Raw genomic sequence first — 19,501 nt, 5'->3', positions numbered from 1 at the left:
GTTGCCAAAGACACTTAGGATAGTATGTAATTCCCCAATTCTCTCCCCAACTCTGTCCCAATTGGCCCGTACTTTCTATTGCACAATTATAACAAGACAGGGGCTTCCCAGGTGGTGCTAGTGGTAGAGGAACCCACCTGCCAGTGTAGGGAGACATGACAGGCAGGCTGGATCCCTGGGTTGGGAAGATCCCCTGGCGTAGGAAATGGCAACCCACTCCAGTATTCTTGTCTGGAAAATTTCATGGACAGAAGAGCCTGGAGAGCTCATGGGATTGCAAAGAGTTGTACACGACTGAACGTGCGCACACACACACACACACACACACACAAGAACACAGGTTCTGGGTACTGCACAATGAATATAGGTTTAGTCTGTTTAATGCAATAGGAGTATTTCTACAATACAACGTATCAGGATTTTGCAAGCACCATTTAAAATTATCTGAAGGGGGGTACTCTTTCTGCCCCCTTCTGATGTCTATGTCAGAAGCTTTCTCTATCTCCTTTATACTTTAATAAAACTTTATTACACACACAAAAAATAAATAAAATTATCTGAAGGGTATTTTTTAGGTGACTTTCTGCTTTTCATAAAGCAAAAGTCCTTTTGAAAAGATGACATCATTCCCCACTTCCTGTGTTCTAATTTCAGGTTTTCATGAATTAATTTCAAAAAAGGATGGAAGCTACTGTTCTCTTACATTTGTTGAATAGCCTACACACCAACACAAGAGCCAATCGAGCTTTGCTGCTAAGGTTTACTAAACAAAGACAAGAAAATATGGGCTATAGGCGATAGAACTTACCCATGAGTCAGTTCCAACTAATTAGCCCACAGCCTTTCATATCTAGTTCTGCTTTTCCAGTATTTTCTAAGAGTCTTGATTTCTAGTCAGGAACTGAGAAAGTGGGGTAGAATCTACTTCTGTATGATCCACAGGGGTGCTAGCCAAGATTCCCTGTGTTAACAGTAGTAGGAAAAGTGGCTGAGCCCCAGGATCCTAAACACAAGAACTCATTCTCCTTGGCCTCCATGCTTTCTCCTCTCTCCACCAGAAGATTCTAAAGGGACATAATGAAGGAGCAGAGAACAAGGTGAGGCAAAAGCAGACACGACTGTTAATGGGACTCCTGCTGCAAACCCTGACATGATGGATCCTGGTGAGCTGGCTTGAACTGTAGGCACTCGTGCCAGAGGAATAGTTCTTAAATCTGGTCACACATCACAATCACCCGGGGAGGTATGGTTTCGTTCTATAGTTTCAAGTCTCATCTCAGACTTATCTCCAGGGGTGGGGCCCTGGACTCTGTACTTTAAAAAGCATGGCATACCGGCATGTCTTCTCCTGTCCCCAGCATTCTTGGTATTAGGGAACCACAGATTTGAGGTGGAAAGTGTAAGGTCAGTGGTGTGCTGAAGATGGCTTGTACCAGCTTGCCAAAGCCAACTGTTTATAATTTTCAGGCACTTTTGCAAACATTTATCAAAGTTAGATTATATAAAGTTACTATTACATGTGTGTGTGCTCAGTCATATCTAACTCTTTGTGACTCCATGAATGCCATGGGACTTCCCAGGCAAGAATACTGGAGTGAGTTGCCATTTCACATACTAGGGGATCTTCCTGACCCAGAGAGTGAACCCATGTCTCTTGGGTCTCCTGCATTGGCAGGTGGACTTTTTTTTTTTTTTTAACACCAAGCCACTAGTAAATTATATCAAAACCATAGCTAATATGCAAAGTTCATTATGCCCTAATCACTTACTACATTTAACTGTTCCCTATGTTCTTGAGGTTTTTACATCGGTTGTCTATACACTGGTGGGAAATGCAATAAAATGGCACAGAGCCATGCATTTCTTCCCAACTCCACTGTCAGTGACAACACATTGGTAGCTTGAGATTAGAACATTTTATTGTGGAGATCAGCAAATGCTAAAAAACTGGAAATTGATATATTGCTATCTCTAGACTTAAGAAAGTGATGGAAAAATGCAAATAATGCAGATTAAACTTAAAAATATGTCATGCTTGTAGCTGGTACATTGTGAATAGCACAAAATTTGACGAAATGCTAATAAGTATTTAAAAATTATCTGATTTTGGAAAACATGTTACTCTCTTTATTGACAAATTCCAAAATATGACATCTTTGTTGTTTTAACTATCACCTTAACTCGTTTGTTTTTTTTTGGCCATGCCACGCAGCGTGTGAGATCACACATACCCCCTGCAGTGGAAGCATGGACTTTTAACCACTGGACCAGAAGGGAAGTCCTTCACCTTACTCTTTCATGCTAAGAAAAACATCAACCAACATTCATGTTGGGAACCACTTATTCATCAACTGCATTCAACCAAAGCATTCACTGAGAATCACTGAGCTATATGAAATTCACAATAAAGAGTACTGTATGTTCTGTATGTCAACTGTATACTTTTATTGAATTCTTACTGTATTTATACATGTACTGTATTTGAAGCACAAGCTGGAATCAAGATTGCCAGGAGATATATCAACAACCTCAGATATGCAGATGACACCACCCTTACGGCAGAAAGCAAAGAGGAACTAAAGAGCCTCTTGATGAAAGCGAAAGAGGAGAGTGAAAAAGCTGTCTTAAAGCTCAACATTCAAAAAATGAAGATCATGGCATCCGGTCCCATCACTTCATGGCAAATAGATGGGGAAACAATGCAAACAGCGACAGACTTCATTTTCGTGAGCTCCAAAATCACTACAGATGGTGACTGCAGCCATGAAATTAAAGACACTTGCTCCTTGGAATAAAAGCTATGACCCACCTAGACAGCACATTAAAAAGCAAAGACATTACTTTGCCAACAAAGGTCCACTTAGTCAAAGCTATGATTTTTCCAGTAGTCATGTATGGATGTGAGAGCTGGACCATAAAGAAAGCTGAGCAATGAAGAATTGATGCTTTTGAACTGTGGTGTTGGAGAAGACTCTTGAGATTCTCTTGGACTGCAAGCAGATCAAACCAGTCAATCCTAAAGGAAATCAGTCCTGAATGTTCATTGGAAGGACTGATGCTGAAACTCCAATACTTTGGCCACCTGATGTGAAAAACTGACTCATTAGAAAAGACCCTTATGCTGGGAAAGATTGAAGGCAGGAGAAAATAACAGAGAATGAGATGGTTGGATAGCATCACTCTCGATGGGCATGAATTTGAGCAAGCTCCAGGAGTTGGTGATGGACAGGGAGGCCTGGCATGCTGCATTCCATGCTGCATTTGCAAAGAGTCAGACACGACTGAGCAACTTAACTGAACTGCATTTGTATTTAATGACATTGTATATTCTATTAAATCTGCAAATTGTTTATATTGTCTTTCATGTATCAGTAAAATTTTTAATAGACTCACTTTTGATTATATATGTATATACATATTTTCCATAGAGCTGGCTGTTCAAACATTCACCAGCGCACTGTGGCCTAAGCCAAGAACAAAAACAGGTTGAACGGCTTCTGCGCCTTCTATCCTATAGGTCCACGCCCATATCTCAGCCCTTCAGTTTACCATTCCCCAGTCAAGAAGTACACAGTGAACTGGACAAGAACATAAGTCAAAAGGAAAAGAGATTTTCCCGAAGATGCGAAGCAAGTAACTGAATCTGCCTAATTCGGCCCCTCCTAAGGAGGCTGTCTTCCAAGTAGGGACAGCTTTAGGCTGACCTGACCACACCTGCCATGTGGAAAAATAAGGGAGAATTCTAACTGATGGCAGGCAGTCTGGACACCATGGCCTAACGAATGTTCTTCCCTTTGAATCCACATTAATGTCTCCTTGGGAGCAGAGGACAGGTGGGTAGAGGTGTCGAAGTAGTAAACCAGGAGTTTGATCTTTTTGTCAAATTTGGAACATATTTGGTACACAAGGGTCAGTGAGCATCTCCAGCTTTCACCAAGCAAAGTGTACACAAACATCATGACTTCTTATACATTTTGTCACTGCTTCATGGGAAATAGATGGGGAAACAGTGGAAACAGTGTCAGACTTTATTTTTCTGGGCTCCAAAATCACTGCAGATGGTGACTGCTGCCATGAAATTAAAAGATGCTTACTCCTTGGAAGGAAAGTTATGACCAACCTAGACAGCATATTCAAAAGCAGAGACATTACTTTGCCAACAAAGGTCCGTCTAGTCAAGGCTATGGTTTTTCCTGTGGTCATGTATGGATGTGAGAGTTGGACTGTGAAGAAGGCTGAGTGCTGAAGAATTGATGCTTTTGAACTGTGGTGTTGGAGAAGCCTCTTGAGAGTCCCTTGGACTGCAAGGAGATCCAACCAGTCCATTCTGAAGGAGATCAGCCCTGGGATTTCTTTAGAAGGAATGATGCTAAAGCTGAAACTCCAGTACTTTGGCCACCTCATGCAGAGAGTTGACTCATTGGAAAAGACTCTGATGCTGGGAGGGTTTGGGGGCAGGAGGAGAAGGGAATGACAGAGGATGAGATGGCTGGATGGCATCACTGACTCGATGGACGTGGGTCTCAGTGAACTCCGGGAGTTGGTGTTGGACAGGGAGGCCTGGCGTGCTGCGATTCACGGGGTCACGAAGAGTCAGACACGACTGAGCGAGTGATCTGATCTGATCTGATCTGATGGTTTAAACATATCTTTCTAAAGGTGAAATAAAATGCAATTATCAAACCAAGCTGGTGCTAGTGGTAAAGAACCCGCCTGCTAATGCAGGAGACGTAAGAGATGTGGGGTTCCATCCCTGGGTTGGGAAGATCCCCTGGAGTAGGGAGTGGCAAGATCCGGTATTCTTGCTTGGAGAATCCCCATGAACAGAGGATTGTAACTGGAGGGTTACAGTCCATGGGGTCACAAAGAGTCGTACACGACTAAAGCGACTTAGCATGCAGCACTCATGCATCAAAAAGATGTACAGAAATTTTAAAAATTCTGTTGCTTGGTAATCTTGTTTTGAAACTTCAGGCCAATGCCAATAGCTAACACTCACCACTAAGGAGTTTCCTTCAGTGCTGGGGGAAACTGCAATGAAATTTAAAGTTTTAACAAAATGTGTCCCTAATCAAATCAGATTTCTGACTGTCCATGCTGCTTGTGTGTCCTAGTCCATGAATCTATTCAATACACGAGTACTTTTCCATTTGTCACAATCTTATTCCCCCCTCTAATTTGTTAATTTTTCTTTAAATACAAAGAAGCAAAAGTCCACCAAATATCTGTTCTTTTTATCTGAGTACCAGGTGGCAGAAACTTCTGCTCAAGAGTCATCCAATTAAAGTGTAATTTTTCAATTATGAAAAAAACACAACTGATGCAGATAAGGGGTCTTCAGGTAAACTGCTTTTGAATGTCTTGCAATATTGAAAATATAAAAAGCACAACAAGATCTTTCTGACCTCCTAATAAAAGATGAGTCAATGCTACCATCACAAAAATGTTCACATATTTACCCACCATAAAAGGGAAACTGGCCTCAGAATATCTTAGAGAAAACACAATATTATAGGCTAGTCCTGACAAATGGTAATGCTTTTACTTAATCGGTATGTTCTTGAAACCTAGGTACAGAACTGCTCCAACAAGATTCCCCAGGTCCTTAAAATAGGAATGTGTTTGGTAGGTAAAGGTCAGACTGACACAGAGGGATGGCAAGGGATGACGAGAGGGAGAAACTCAATCAGCCTGACACCCTACAAGATACGAGCCTTGTGTTATATTTTACAAATTAATAACTGCATTGGTGATGGTAAAGATGAAGGGTGGAGAGGCAATACACTTCAAGGAAAAACACATTCAAGATACGCTTGCAAAACAAGCTGGGGAAAATCAAGGAGCTATTTCTATGTACCAAGCTCTCCACAGAAAGAAGAGCTTGTACTTTCAACCACAAAGACATTTATTAAGTTAAAAAAATTATTAGACATTTCTTTTCCCATAGCTTGCTATCTCATAGCAAAACTAAAGAACTTTTTGGTCCTCAGCTAATGACTTGCCCTCTAATTAAGAACCCGAGCTGTTTTTCTGGTGCACCCTTAATTATTAATCCATCTACCACCTACCACCACTCCTGAATCAGAAGGTTAAAGGAATATATCATTCATTACTGTTAAAATCCAGAGGACAGTAAGATTGCTGTGGCTTTAGCTACAGATTTATTTTTGTAATATTCTTATTTCTATAGTCCTGTGGCAGGTGGTACCGCGAAGTCCGTTTTCACTACGCTAACAGGCATTTTCCCGACTCGTAAGTCTTTATAATGTGCTAACCTCCAGGATTTACTGCTAAATTGATATTTTTTGACAGAGGAATCTCTTATGAGGCTCTAGGACCAAGCTGCCTGTCTTGAATCCGGTCACTGAAGTTACTCAACACGTCTTCAGTGAAATGCTGATAATATGAATACTGACTTTACGAGACTGTGATGAAACTTGAGTTAACAGTATTTACATTTAAAAACTGAGAACAATGACTGAAACACAATAAGCTAGCTATTACAATAGCTCAAGGTGAGCATATGTATAGTTTGAAGAAAAGGTCTGTATCTTAATGGGAATGAAATTAAGTAGGTAATTAGAAAATTATATTGACGTATCTACCTAGAAAATGGGCTTCCCCTGTGGCTCCGCTGGTAAAGAATCTGCCTGCAATGCGGGAGAGCTGGGTTCGATCCCTGAGTTGGGAAGATCCCCTGGAGAAGGGAACGGCTACGCACTCCAGTATTCTGGCCTGGAGAATCCCATGGACTGCATTGTCCATGGAGTCACAGAGAGTCGGACACTACTGAGAGACTTTCAGTTCACTTCACTTCGCCTAGAAAATAAGAGTCCTGTAGAGAATTTCTTAAATGATATTTTTAAAACATTTATTTTTACCAGTTTTTCCATTTTTAAGGCTTTTTAGGAAGCCATTCCTCCTAATACTTTCCAAAGTTGTGATGACTCACGCCGGAAACAAGAAAATACACAAAAGACCTGTACGCACTGAATACTAAGTTTCCAGTTTTGCCCCATTCACAGGCTCATATACTCTCAGCTGAAAGGAATAATGACTCCAAGTTTTCTCTAAAAAAATGACTAAAATTGAAAAATTTTTTAAGAGTTTGCTCTCAAAAGCAGCTACATTTATAAATCTTAGCATCCATTTCCATTCCAAAGTTGCACGAAAGCATAGTATAAAGAGAATACCTTGGAACTCTTATTTTGATTAGTATTTAATTAACAGTTGAGATAAAGTATATTCTTGCTAATTCATCAATAATAGATAATAATTTAATTTTGGTGTCAAAATGAAATACCCACAAATAGTATGTTATTTATTAAGTAATGAAACCTAGTTAACTGTGAGAGCTGTGTAACATGGGAAGAGCTACATGGTGCTGGAAGATGAAGAGAGTTGGCCTCAACTTTGCTAACATTCATTTTGAATTAATACATTGAAAGAACAAACTCACTTGATATTTACCATTAGAAATACCAAACTGTAAAACTTGATTTTTACCTGCTCCTATAGTTTTGCTGTCTGCTGGAGAACAACTATTGCAAATATCAAGTGGAATCTGAACACGGAACTATCCCGGCTGCAGTAGCACGACCCGGAAGGTTACACACTGCAGCGTGGGCAGCGTGAGCTTGGGCACTGCAAAGACCTAGGTTCAGATCCCAGCCGTGGCACTTCTGAGCTGAGTGCCACTCATGTAATCCCTGAGTTTGTTTCCTTAGTCTGCCTTGTAATGATGGTCGTAAAGTAGCATATACCAACCTCATAAAACTGAGAAGATTAAAGAAGATAAATAACCATAAATGTGATTCATTTTCCCTCTTATCTCTTCACTTTACAGGTAAAAGGATACTGAGGCACAGAAATGAGGTTTTTTTTACCAACAGCACAGTAATTTACAGATAAAGTTGAAACGAGGCTTAAAATATTCTTGATTTAAAGATGCAAATGTGGGAAAAGATATACTAAAGACCAGTAGCTCTGCCGAGAAGGATGGTAATTTATTAAGTACCACCTTCCCTGGTGTCTCAAACGGTAAAGAATCCGCCTGCAATGCGGGAGACCTGGGTTGGATCCCTGGGTTGGGAAGATCCCTTGGAGAAGGAAATGGCACCCCACTGCAGTATTCTTGCCTGGAGAATCCCCATGGACAGAGGAGCCTGGCGGGCTGCAGTCCATGGGGTCAGAGAGAGTCCAAAACGACTAAGCGACTAAGCATACACACACACCTTATAGCTAAAATGCCAGCAGAAGTGTAGAACAAGTGTAATTCATGTGATTAAAAATTTAACATATTTATATAATACTTCATGCTTTATAAAGTGCTATGACTAATACAACTTAATCTGACCACAATAGCCTTGTCTTTTAAAGACCCATTTTTTTTTATTTATAGGAGTAATAATTTCATAAACTAAGAAATCTCAGAAAAAATAAATTACTCTAAGTGTGAATAAAGAAAAATCAGGAATAAGCAATGATTTTGCTAATAGTTTCTCAACTTTTAATAAAAGCCCAAGTTTCTCTTAACTGTATATACCACACACATGTTAAATTAGAGGTTTAAAAAGTAGCTGTTAACACTTTGCTAGGAAGGAAAAGGCTGCTTGGATTGGTTGCAAAAAATATAGGTAAGGAACTTCCCTGGTTTCCAGTGGCTAAAACTCCAAGCTCCCAGTTCAGGGTTCAAACCCTGGCCAGGGAACTAGATCCCACCTGCCACAATTCAGAGTTTGCGTGCTGCGACTACAGATACTGCCTGCTGCAGTGAAGATCGAAGATCCCATGGCTGCACCTAACACTGACACTGACAAATAAATTAAAAAAAAAACAACTGGTAAGTGATAAAATGTCAAAGTAAATTGTATGTGATCAAAGAAGTAAAAGACTGCTACTAATAGAAGCTAATGGTTTTTCAAAATACATCTTTATACCTTAAATTTCAATTAAACAGTATCTTCAATATTACAAGTAGCCAAACCCCACTTTCCTTAAAACCCAGCAGTCCCCTTCTCTTGAAATCAATACAGATGCTAGAAAACAAATTTTAAAAATCCATCAAAGTATTTTAAATGATTTTAATAGAAGATTGTTGCATTTCCCATTTATAAAGTCAAAATGTCTCCTGATATATAGCATTTGCTGTAAGTAACTTACCAGAATCTTAACCATTTGTACACTGGTGATGAGGGCCATGAAAGATTCTGTTTTGGACTGGGAAACTGCATCATTGTTACTGCATTACCTGATAGCACACACCTACCCCACATATTCATAATGCTGTTCTTGTTTAGTCACTAAATCATGTCCAACTTTGTGACCCCATGGACTGCAGCACATAGGCTTCCCTGTCTCCTAGAGCTTGCTCAAACTTATGTCCATTGAGTCAGTGATGCCATCCAACTATCTCATCCTCTGTCAACCCCTTCTCCTCTTGCCCTCAATTCTTCCTAGCATCAGGGTCTTTTCCAATGAGTTGGCTCTTGCATCAGGTAGCGAAAGTATTGGAGCTTTAGCATCAGCTCTTAAAATGAATATTCAGGGTTGATTTCCTTTAGGAAATATTCATAACATCCCACCGCAAATGAACATGTCAAATATTCTTAAGTTTTCCGTTCGTTAAAGCCCCTGACCTGGCAGAGACTCTAATCAATGGATCTTATATATTGTGGCCAAATTAACTTGAAAGCGACTATACACTGTTATTTCCTTTTCCAAAAGTCAACAAGTCAACAAGTTTCTGCGTCACATTTAAAATAACGGTTAATTCTTACCTGCAACACACTTCATTCTTTTATTTCATCACTTCACTTGACCATGATGCAATGTGTAATGAGGATAAATTTTCCTTGAAAACTAAGAATTGTTATTTTTATTTTTCTCCCATACTCTCAGTACAATATATTAACTCACAGCACCACCTATCTTTGAATAAAGGTTAGGAAACTAGGTTTACTTTTAGCATAATGCCCAAATATCTAGCCTTTACAATTTAGTGTGAAATTAAGTCCAAAATGCCAAAAGGAAAAAAAAAAAAAAAATCTGAAAGCAGAAGTTCCATTTGACATGTACACTCAGACCAGTACATATCAATTTCTTAGCAATGTTTCAAGAGTCTGGCCAGCAGCATACTAAAGCTTTTAATCTGCCAGAAAATAGTCAGTGAGCAAACCGTGCCTGAAAATGTTAAGTACAGTTGCAGTCAGGGAGAAGCAGGGCCATTTTGACTTATCAATTCTAATATTCACTGATGTTTTCATGCCCAAGTGTTACCTGGAATATGTGTTGCCTTTCCTTTAGCAGTCTTCTCAACATTTTGGTCACTTCCCTTATTTAAATTAGAAAGGATAAAAAAAAATAGGTATAAAGTTTCATTTTCATATCCTGTCAGTACTATAAATAAATATAAATTTAAAATGTGGAAGATAGCCTGCTCATATAGCACATAGTTCATTCTCTGTAACCATCCCAATCAAAGACACCATGCTGCTGCTGCTGCTAAGTTGCTTCAGTCGTGTTCGACTCTGTGTGACCCCATAGACGGCAGCCCACCAGGCTCCCCTGTCCCTGGGATTCTCCAGGCAAGAACACTGGAGTGGGTTGCCATTTCCTTCTCCAATGCATGAAAGTGAAAAGTGAAAGTGAAGTCGCTCAGTCGTGTCCAACTCTTAGCGACCCTATGGACTGCAGCCTACCAGGCTCCTCTGTCCATGGGATTTTCCAGGCAAGAGTACTGGAGTCGGGTGCCATCGCCTTCTCTGCAAGGACACCATACCTCTTTCTCAAATCAGTGTTACTTCTCTGACCCTTCCATACACCTAGGCAGTATAGATATATTAGGGAAACACTGTTAGTCAGAATGAATGAGCATCTATATCAACGGCTGAGAACTCAAGCCATGAGAAGCAACTGATTATAGGAAAAGCTTGGCTGTGATGTCCATGAAGAATTAAAATGTCTTGAATTAATGGAGCATCTCTCCTGTGGAAGGCAGGACAGCTCTGAAAGGCAGGCGGGGCCAAGTCTCATCACCCACTTCACCTACCAGGAAACAGATGTGACTGCAGATCAGTGTAGTGACTACCGATCAGACGTGCCTACAGAAGAGTGTTAGTCCACTGCAAAGCAAAAACTCCAGGCCAAGGGTGACTTACGGCTGCTTTGTGCTCTATTCCTTAGATATAAAAATTAGAAGAAAAAAATGTTTTTTCAGTTAAAATGAACTGAAAATAATGTGACTTATGAAAGTTATTTTGAAAATGGCATTTGGTTACAATTTTTAGTATAACTGTTAACATGACAAAAGTTTTGAAGACTATTTTTAAAGAACGGCTGAGTAACTGGATTAAGCATCTTAGCAATTGATACACTGGGGCTCTAATTATTTTAGAAAGCTCTTTTGTTATAGCGTAAGTAGTTCATCACGTCATAGTATACAACTTATACCACAAGTAACTGGTAGTCACTGGTAAATTAAATCCATTCAATTCCAGTTATAGTTAGTCTGTCAACTGTAGCAGAGTTGTTAAAAGAAGTTCTTCTAACCTTTACAAGAAGTAGTCAAACTTTCATATTACCAATGGAATAAAAAGGATAGTTCTCACCTGCTTGATAGGTCTTCTCTTCTACTCTTTCTGAAGTTTTACATTCCACATCCATTATTTTCCTAATGTCATATTACAGGTGACCCCGGAACAACATGAGTTTGAACTGTGCACGTCCACTTAACACATGGAATTTTTTCATTAAGTACCTACTATAACCCAAGCCCCATTTGGTTGAATTCCCGGATGCAGAACCAGGGATACGAGGATCGACTGTAAACTTAAACACAGATTTTCAACTTCATGGGCCACCACTACCTACCTTGAGTTGTTCAAGGGTTAACTGTAATTTTAAATTCCTTCTCTCCTTCTGTAGGATCTCATTGAAGCTGTTCCAGGGAAATTACTAATCTATTTCAAGGTACTAAACTTCTGTGCCCTAATGTTTAAAACACAATAGAAATGTTTATATTTTCTTATAGCTTATTGCACAATATAAACTTGATTAAAACGTATTAACAACACATTGTGTTCAAATCAACACTAAATTAAGATGTTTGGCAGGAAATTGCATGATTTATTTTAATATATTCCAACTCAGTATGAAGGTAAGCGAGCAGTTTATTTCTGAAGTTTTAGATATTTTAACTATAATTCATTATCAAAACAAATATTTTGGTCTCTTTTTCCTTCTTTAATTTTTAAAAAAATTCTTCTTTAAGTTCACAGTGTCATGGAAGTGTAAAATAAGACTGATAAAAACCGCTTTAAAACATATGGCTTTATATACATAAAAAATTCAATAATGTTGCCACAACCCCTAATGCAGTGTGATTCTTATTTATTTACTAGTATCCAGAATAAACTTCTGTACATATTAAATTGTTCAAGTATATCTAGAGCAGTGCTTGTAAAAGTGAGGTCCCACTGCTACAATAACGGGTATCTCTTTGAAGACCACTTCTAATTCCAATACAATTAAGGGAGAGTTCTAAAATTTTTTGATTTTACAGTTTATCATACATCCTCGAATATCCTAAAATGCTCCACTGAGCCAAACATCTAATTTAATTTACATCTAGTTTAACATCCCTTTAGTACAGCACCAGTGGTTAAACTAAAAATGCATCTGACTAACCAAATGTTTTCATTCTTCTATTAGTTACAGTTTATTATTTACTTCCACAAGATCAAACCCAAATGAAAATGAAGACAACTCAGGTCAAACTCTTTCACCTTAAATAAAGGTGAAACATTTCACCCACTTCATACTTAAATACCTAATTGTTCTCCTATAGTGTATGTTTCTCAGTAACAGCAATACAATTAACTAAGCCAAAGACCAACTTCTTATCTTTGAGGATCAGGCAAGTCGGAGAGGATTCTCCAGGTTTGCTTTAAAACTTTCCAGAAACCTGGTGGCCAGTTCATCGTCTACCACCCGGCTGTCACTGGACATGGTGACCGTTATGAGCTGACGTTGCTGCAGCTGGGCATTCCCCTCTTCATCCTGAGTGAGCTTCAGCACAGGTCGGAATCTCCCTACCGCCAAAATGCAGGCCTGAGGAGGGTTGATCACGGCAGTAAATTCATCGATGCCAAACATCCCCAAGTTGGAAATACTAGGGGAAAACAAAAAGCTCTGTAGGTGGTATGTCTTTAACCAAAGAACCCTTTCCCTGAGTCATACATTTTTACTTTACTGAAAAACTGTGCCCAGTTACTCAAAGACCAAAGACAAAGAATACCATTTACTATAGAATCAAAAAGAAACCAAGTAACAACACACAAATACTCTATCTAATATAAACATATATTCAGCATTGAACTGTAAACCCCAGGCAGAGAAATATAGCAAGAAAAAGAAACAGAAAAAAAAAAGAACTAGAAGAGTATAAGGGTTAGAAAAAAGAAATAAAACTTTGTTTGAACATGAACTGACTGTGTACAAAGAAAATTTAAGCATCTACAGATAAACAAGTAACATAAGCGAATTTAGCTAAACTACTAGATAAGTCAGTGTAAAAATTTGTATCTATATACAAGTTGCTTTCATTAGAAAAAATTAAAATAATACCATTTATAATAGTATAAAAAAATCTAAATCTAATAAAACATATTATCTGATCCCTAAACAAAAAATTACAAAATACAGCTGAAAGAAATCAAAGAACTAAGTAAACACTGGTTTATACCATGTTCATTCACTAGAAGACTCAATGCTATAAGGATGTCAATTCTCCTTAACCTTAAATCGATCAAACAATTCAATGCAATCCCAACAAAAATCCCAGCAAGATCACTGCATGTGTGTATGAAAAAAGACAAGCTGATTTAAAATTTTATTTGGAAATACAAAGCCAGGAAAGACAAGCTTGATGGTGAACAAAACTGGAAGACTTTCACTGTCACAGATCAGAAATTACGGTTAGCTTGTATTAAGCAAGCAAAGGACAAACAGACCAACTGAAAAGGAGAGAGAAATCAGAAAAGAACCAAACATGGTTACCTTCTCAATGCTACAGAGTAGTAATGGTTTCAATAACTGACATTTAGTCAATTAATTATCCACATGGGGAAAAAAGAGAACTTTGACCTTTACCTCCATATCACAGACAAAATCTGATTTCAGATAGATAGTAATCTATACATGAGAAATTATAAAGCTCACATAGAAAAATGAAACTTCATGACTCTGGGATAGACAATAACTCCTAGCAGGAAAAAAAAAAAAAAAGAATACTAACAACAAAGAAAAATACTGATAAACAGGATTTTATTAACTCAGAACTTCTGTTCATTAAAAAACACCATCAGGAAAGTTTCAAAGGCAAGGTACAAAGTGGGAAAAGTATTTGAAATAATATATATCCTAAAAAGTCTGTGTATCGGGAAAAAGAAACTCCTATAAAACATTTTAAAAAACGGACACAAACTTTAGCAGGCATTTTACCTGATAAGGGACTTCCCTGGTGGCTCAGACGGTAAAGCGTCTGTCTACAATGTGGGAGACCCGGGTTCGATCCCGGGGTCAGGAAGATCCCCTGGAGAAGGAAATGGCAATCCACTCCAGTACTATGGCCTGGAAAATCCCATGGACAGAGGAGCCTGATAGGCTACAGTCCATGGGGTCGCAAAGAGTCGGACACGACTGAGCGACTTCACTTTCACTTACCTGATAAGTAACCAGATACCCAAATGGCTGACAGATAAATGAAGACAGTATTCAACATCATTAATTTTCATTTCCCTTGGGCTTCCCAGGTAGTATCAGTGGTAAAGAACTTGCCTGCCAAAGCAGGAGATGTATGAGACACAGGTTTGATCCCTGGGTCGGGAAGATCCCCTGGAGGAGGGCATGGCAACCCACTCCAGTTTTCTTGCCTGGAGAATGCCTTGGACAGAGGAGCCTGGTGAGCTACAACCCCAAGACTCACTAAAACCTAATAATACCAAGACTTAACAGACTATGAAGCAACAGAAATTCTCAGACACTGTTGATGGAAGCAAAAAATGGTGGAACCATTTTGAAAAGCTATCTGGCAGAATCTATTAAAGATATAAACCCAGCAATTCTACTTTCAGGTTTATACAAAAAAAAAATACATACATATAGTCACCATAAGGCACTGACAAGAATGTTCATGGCATCAGCATTTGTAAGAGCACTAATTGTGAACAACACAAATGCCCACCAATAGTGAAATGGACACTAGCATATTTATACAGAATACTACAAAATGCTACCGTGCAATAGTAAATGACTCTCACACAACATAGCTCATCTCACAGACACTAATGCTGAATGAAAGAAGTCAGACACTGAAGAGTATGTATTTATATAAAGATCAAAGTTGGCAAAACAAAAACGTTGGTAATAACTTTCAGAACTGTGGTTACCCTCTAGGGGGTCAGAATTAGGAGGGATAAAGGGAGGCTTATGACATGGAGGTAATGTTCATAATCTTGCTTTGGTCGGTTACACAGATTTCTTCACTTTGTAAAACATTCCAGCTACATTCAGTATACTTTACTGTATGTAAGTTACACTTAAACAAGAATAGAGCTGATGATAACTCAAGAGTCAGTGTTAATATTTTACCCCAAGGGATCTAACCCCAAGGAACCTTAAAATAAATCACAAGTAGAAAAAAAATAGTTGAGGTTTATAAACCTACTTACTATATGTCAGAACCCGAATGTCATTCTATGAACATCTGAATGGGCTAACCAGCTAACCCTAATGGCTTTCTACTAGCTTTGATACGAAAGCCTAACTAGTCTGAAGAACATTTGCACATATTCTCATGTCTAAAGTAAGATATTTAGCTTAAATTTTAAAAAAAATTTCAGAAAATAAAACAGGTTGACAAGTACGTTATGAATCTTATGTCTGTTTCATGCTACCAATAATTAAGAGTTTAAATTTTACCTAAAAGATCCTCCTTGATATTCTTCAGGTAACAATTTTCCATCTCTGGCTTTCTTTGATAGAGCCTGAGAAAAATATAAACAGAGTGTGATAACCAACACTACATTATATAGCTGATTTTGTCACTTTAAATATTTTTATAGGGTACACTCTCATCTTTGATAGGCCTTGACTTTATAAGAGAGTATACATACATGTACATATACATTTTAAAATTATATATATAATTTTCTCTAACACACTTAAAAATGAGTAAGTTAGAGCACAGTTAATCCAAGAAGCTATAAATCTGTGAATCAAAACTCTAGAAAAACCATTTCCCTTTAAAAACTGTTCAAATATTGGTATTATCTTATATACTATGCAGAATGTTTCAGTGTTCTTTATATATACAATGCAATTTTCTGCTTTGCCTATAAACTTTTTTTCTTGCAAGACAAAGTATGAGAAGAGCCCTTTTTGTTAATAGAGTACCTTTTAAATAAATTATTCAATGGCAACAATCTCACAACCAGCACATCAATTTTCATCTTTCAGCATTTGCTTCTCTTACCCATAACAGATTAATTTCAAATAGTTGTTAAAAAAACCAAAATTTTATATTTACTTCACAATATTATAAGCAGCTTCAGTGTTGTCACTCTTTATAACTGATTTTTTTAATGTCTGTTTAACATTCTAAAGATTGCATCTGACACAATTCAGTCATTTTCCTAGTGGTGTACTTTGGTTAATTTGTTTCTTTTGAATTATTTCACATGATTTCTCAGAAGTGGAATTACAAAGCCCAGAAAATGGACTTTTTGTTGTTGTTTTTGATCCTATAGCTAAAGCATTTCCTGAATGAGCTAGTCTACGCTGCTACAAGGGATGTAAAAATGTAGTCATTTCATATCACGCTAAAGCTAATGTCTAAAAACTTAAAGAGGGAAAGACAGATAATACTCTGAAAGCGAAAAGCAGTTGAATTTTTCTCTACTTGTACTTGCAATTAACCATACTTCTCTTAATTTTTATTTTTCAATGTTTCAAAAGCAAGGGGACAGAGATTGAATCATTACATATGAATAATAAAGAATTATTTTAGAGAGTAGGGATAAATGAAGCTATTGTCATTGGGTAGATGATACAAATCTAGGACTTATTCAATATGATGTATTATATAGATAATAAAGATACATTTACAATTACCACTGGTAGCTATTTAATTTTAAATCATAGATGATTCAATTTTTGAAAAATAAAACATTCTTTAAAAATCTAAAAATGATCTCAACACATCATTGTGACTTACTGCCAAATGCATCAATTACAGATTTATATTATTAGTATACAGTTACTTAAAAAACTATATAGATCCGGAATGAAAAATTAAGAGATGAATTTAGAACTGTACTTGGAATATCACAAATAGAACAATCAAAAAATGCATTTTTTTCCTGCCTTAAGCAATATAACTTCACATGATCTGAACAACAAGCACATATCATATGAACTTTAAAAGCTTTTCTCTAAAGGCAGATGATCACAACACATCCTGCTAAGTTACCAGGCTAAAAGAAATAAAAAACATTTATTATTAAAAAAAAAAACCAACAGACTGCAAGCATACATAATACACTTTTAAAAAATCTCTATAAACCCAAAACATATCAGTAGGATATTCACGTCAATGAACTCAAGAGAGCATAGAGTAAGGATAGATTTTGATAAGTATCACTGCTTCTAAAAGTAACTAATCCTCATTGGTATCTCCTGGTAACATGAACTTAAAAATCAAAGCACGTGTTCCTTGAACCATCCAGTTGACAGGACGTAGTACAAGCTAACTAGCAACTATTTCTAAAATTACCTCGTGCATGCATGCTAATTCGCTTCAGTCATGTCCGATTCTTTGTGACCCTATGGATCGTAGACCACCAGGCTCCTCTGTCCATGCGGATTCTCCTGGCAAGAATACTGGAGTGGGTTGCCATGCCCTCCTTCAGGGGATCTTCCCAACTCAGGGACTGAGCCCGTGTCTCCTGCATTGCAGGTGGATTCTTTACTGCTAAGCCACCAGGGAAGCCCAAAATATATCACATGCCTTACTAATTCATTCAAAAAATTTACTGGCTACTAATGAGGTAAACTTTGCTTCAGTCTCTTAAAACTACTGTAATTAATGAAGAATAGCATAGAATTTGAAGCTTGTTACTGTATTACTTTATTTAGGAAATATAAACCTGAACTTTGCTGAGGCATGCCTTTAGTCCCACACACTGACAACCTTGTGATTCTTAAGCGTCAAGAAGTACTCAGAGCAGGCGTTCTTAACTTGGAGTCCATGGATAGATAGTCACAGTCTAACAAATTCCTTGAAAAACTATTTCTAACTTTCCTTTAAATAAATTCAACTATTTGAATATAGTTTAATTTAAATAAATTCAACTATTCAACTGAGCAACTATTATCTTCTAAGCACCATCCAGAATTAGATATATGGTAATAAACAAGACAGTCAACATCAGAGTGTCAGGAACATAGAGGGGTCGACAAATAAATAAACAAGGTGAATTCAAAGACTTATAAACCATATGAAGACAATAAATAGGGTAATTGTTTATTCAGGAACTACTTTAGCTATGGAAGCCACAGAAGGCCTAAGAAAGTGGCATTTGAACTGAGAAACGCCTGGGTTTAAACAAACAACTTCTAGTGCTTTCTAGATGCAACACTGTGGCAAATTTCTTAAAAGTGCTAAATCTCAGTTTCTTCAATTTGAAGTTAAGGTTCCAACTATGATATAAAGCTATTAAGATTGAGTGAGTACCAGCCTACTGTCTGGTACATTATAAGATAAGATAAAGAAGTGAAAGTCGCTCAGTCATGTCCAACTCTTAGAGACCCCACAGACTATACAGTCCATGGAATTCTCCAGGCCAGAATACTGGAGTGGGTAGCCTATCCCTTCTCCAGGGGATATTCCCAACCCAGGAATCAAACCAGGGTCTCCTGCACTGCAGGTGGATTCTTTACCAACAGAGCTATGAGGGAAGCCCTGCTGCTGCTGCTAAGTCGCTTCAGTCGTGTCCGACTCTGCGCGACCCCACAGACGGCAGCCCTAAGTGGAATGTTAATCACCAATCTTGAAGCGGGAGAGAGGCAGGCAGAATGGGAAGCTTAGACAAGTAGCCAGAGCGAACAGACCCAGGAGCTGCTGGGAGTTACAGGAAATGCTCAAAGACCACCAGAGGCCCTGGGACATTCCCAAGGGCTGGGAGGGCCCTTCCCACTGCTGGCAGGTGGGTGACACTGCTTCCTCACCACCTCAACTTAGTTTCTTTTAGGATGCAAGGAACAGTGAATGCTAACATAGCTGCTTTAAGAATCATATTATAGGACTAAAATGGATAAACTGGTTAGAATCAAAGAAATCTCCCTGCAACAGTTAATTTTTAACTCTATAGTTAAAGGAAATTCTAACGCTACTGTTTAATCTAATCACATATGAATGTCATAAAAACACTAAAATTACATG

At 38.0% G+C, this 19,501-nt stretch overlaps 1 protein-coding gene across 3 annotated transcripts in view; it reads right to left on the bottom strand.

Annotated features, from left to right (window-relative positions):
- Window positions 1-12,105: 12,105 nt before the first annotated feature.
- The window catches only part of PDHX (pyruvate dehydrogenase complex component X), a 75,244-nt gene continuing 67,848 nt past the window's right edge, over window positions 12,106-19,501 (bottom strand). The window contains exons 10-11 of one of the 3 annotated variants that reach the window (XM_061381112.1): window positions 15,982-16,046; window positions 12,106-13,171 (exon numbers count right to left, since the gene is read on the bottom strand). In XM_061381112.1, the coding sequence (XP_061237096.1) occupies window positions 12,913-13,171; window positions 15,982-16,046 (324 nt within the window). In that variant the 3' untranslated portion in view covers window positions 12,106-12,912. Of the gene's footprint in view, window positions 13,172-15,981; window positions 16,047-17,833; window positions 18,006-19,501 lie in introns of those variants that run through there. The other 2 variants (XR_009729678.1, XM_061381113.1) reach the window with 2 other exon arrangements.

This window comes from Bos javanicus, chromosome 15, assembly GCF_032452875.1.
Source record: "Bos javanicus breed banteng chromosome 15, ARS-OSU_banteng_1.0, whole genome shotgun sequence".
Lineage (NCBI taxonomy): Eukaryota > Metazoa > Chordata > Mammalia > Artiodactyla > Bovidae > Bos > Bos javanicus.
This window is presented reverse-complemented; position numbering and strand designations above follow the sequence as displayed.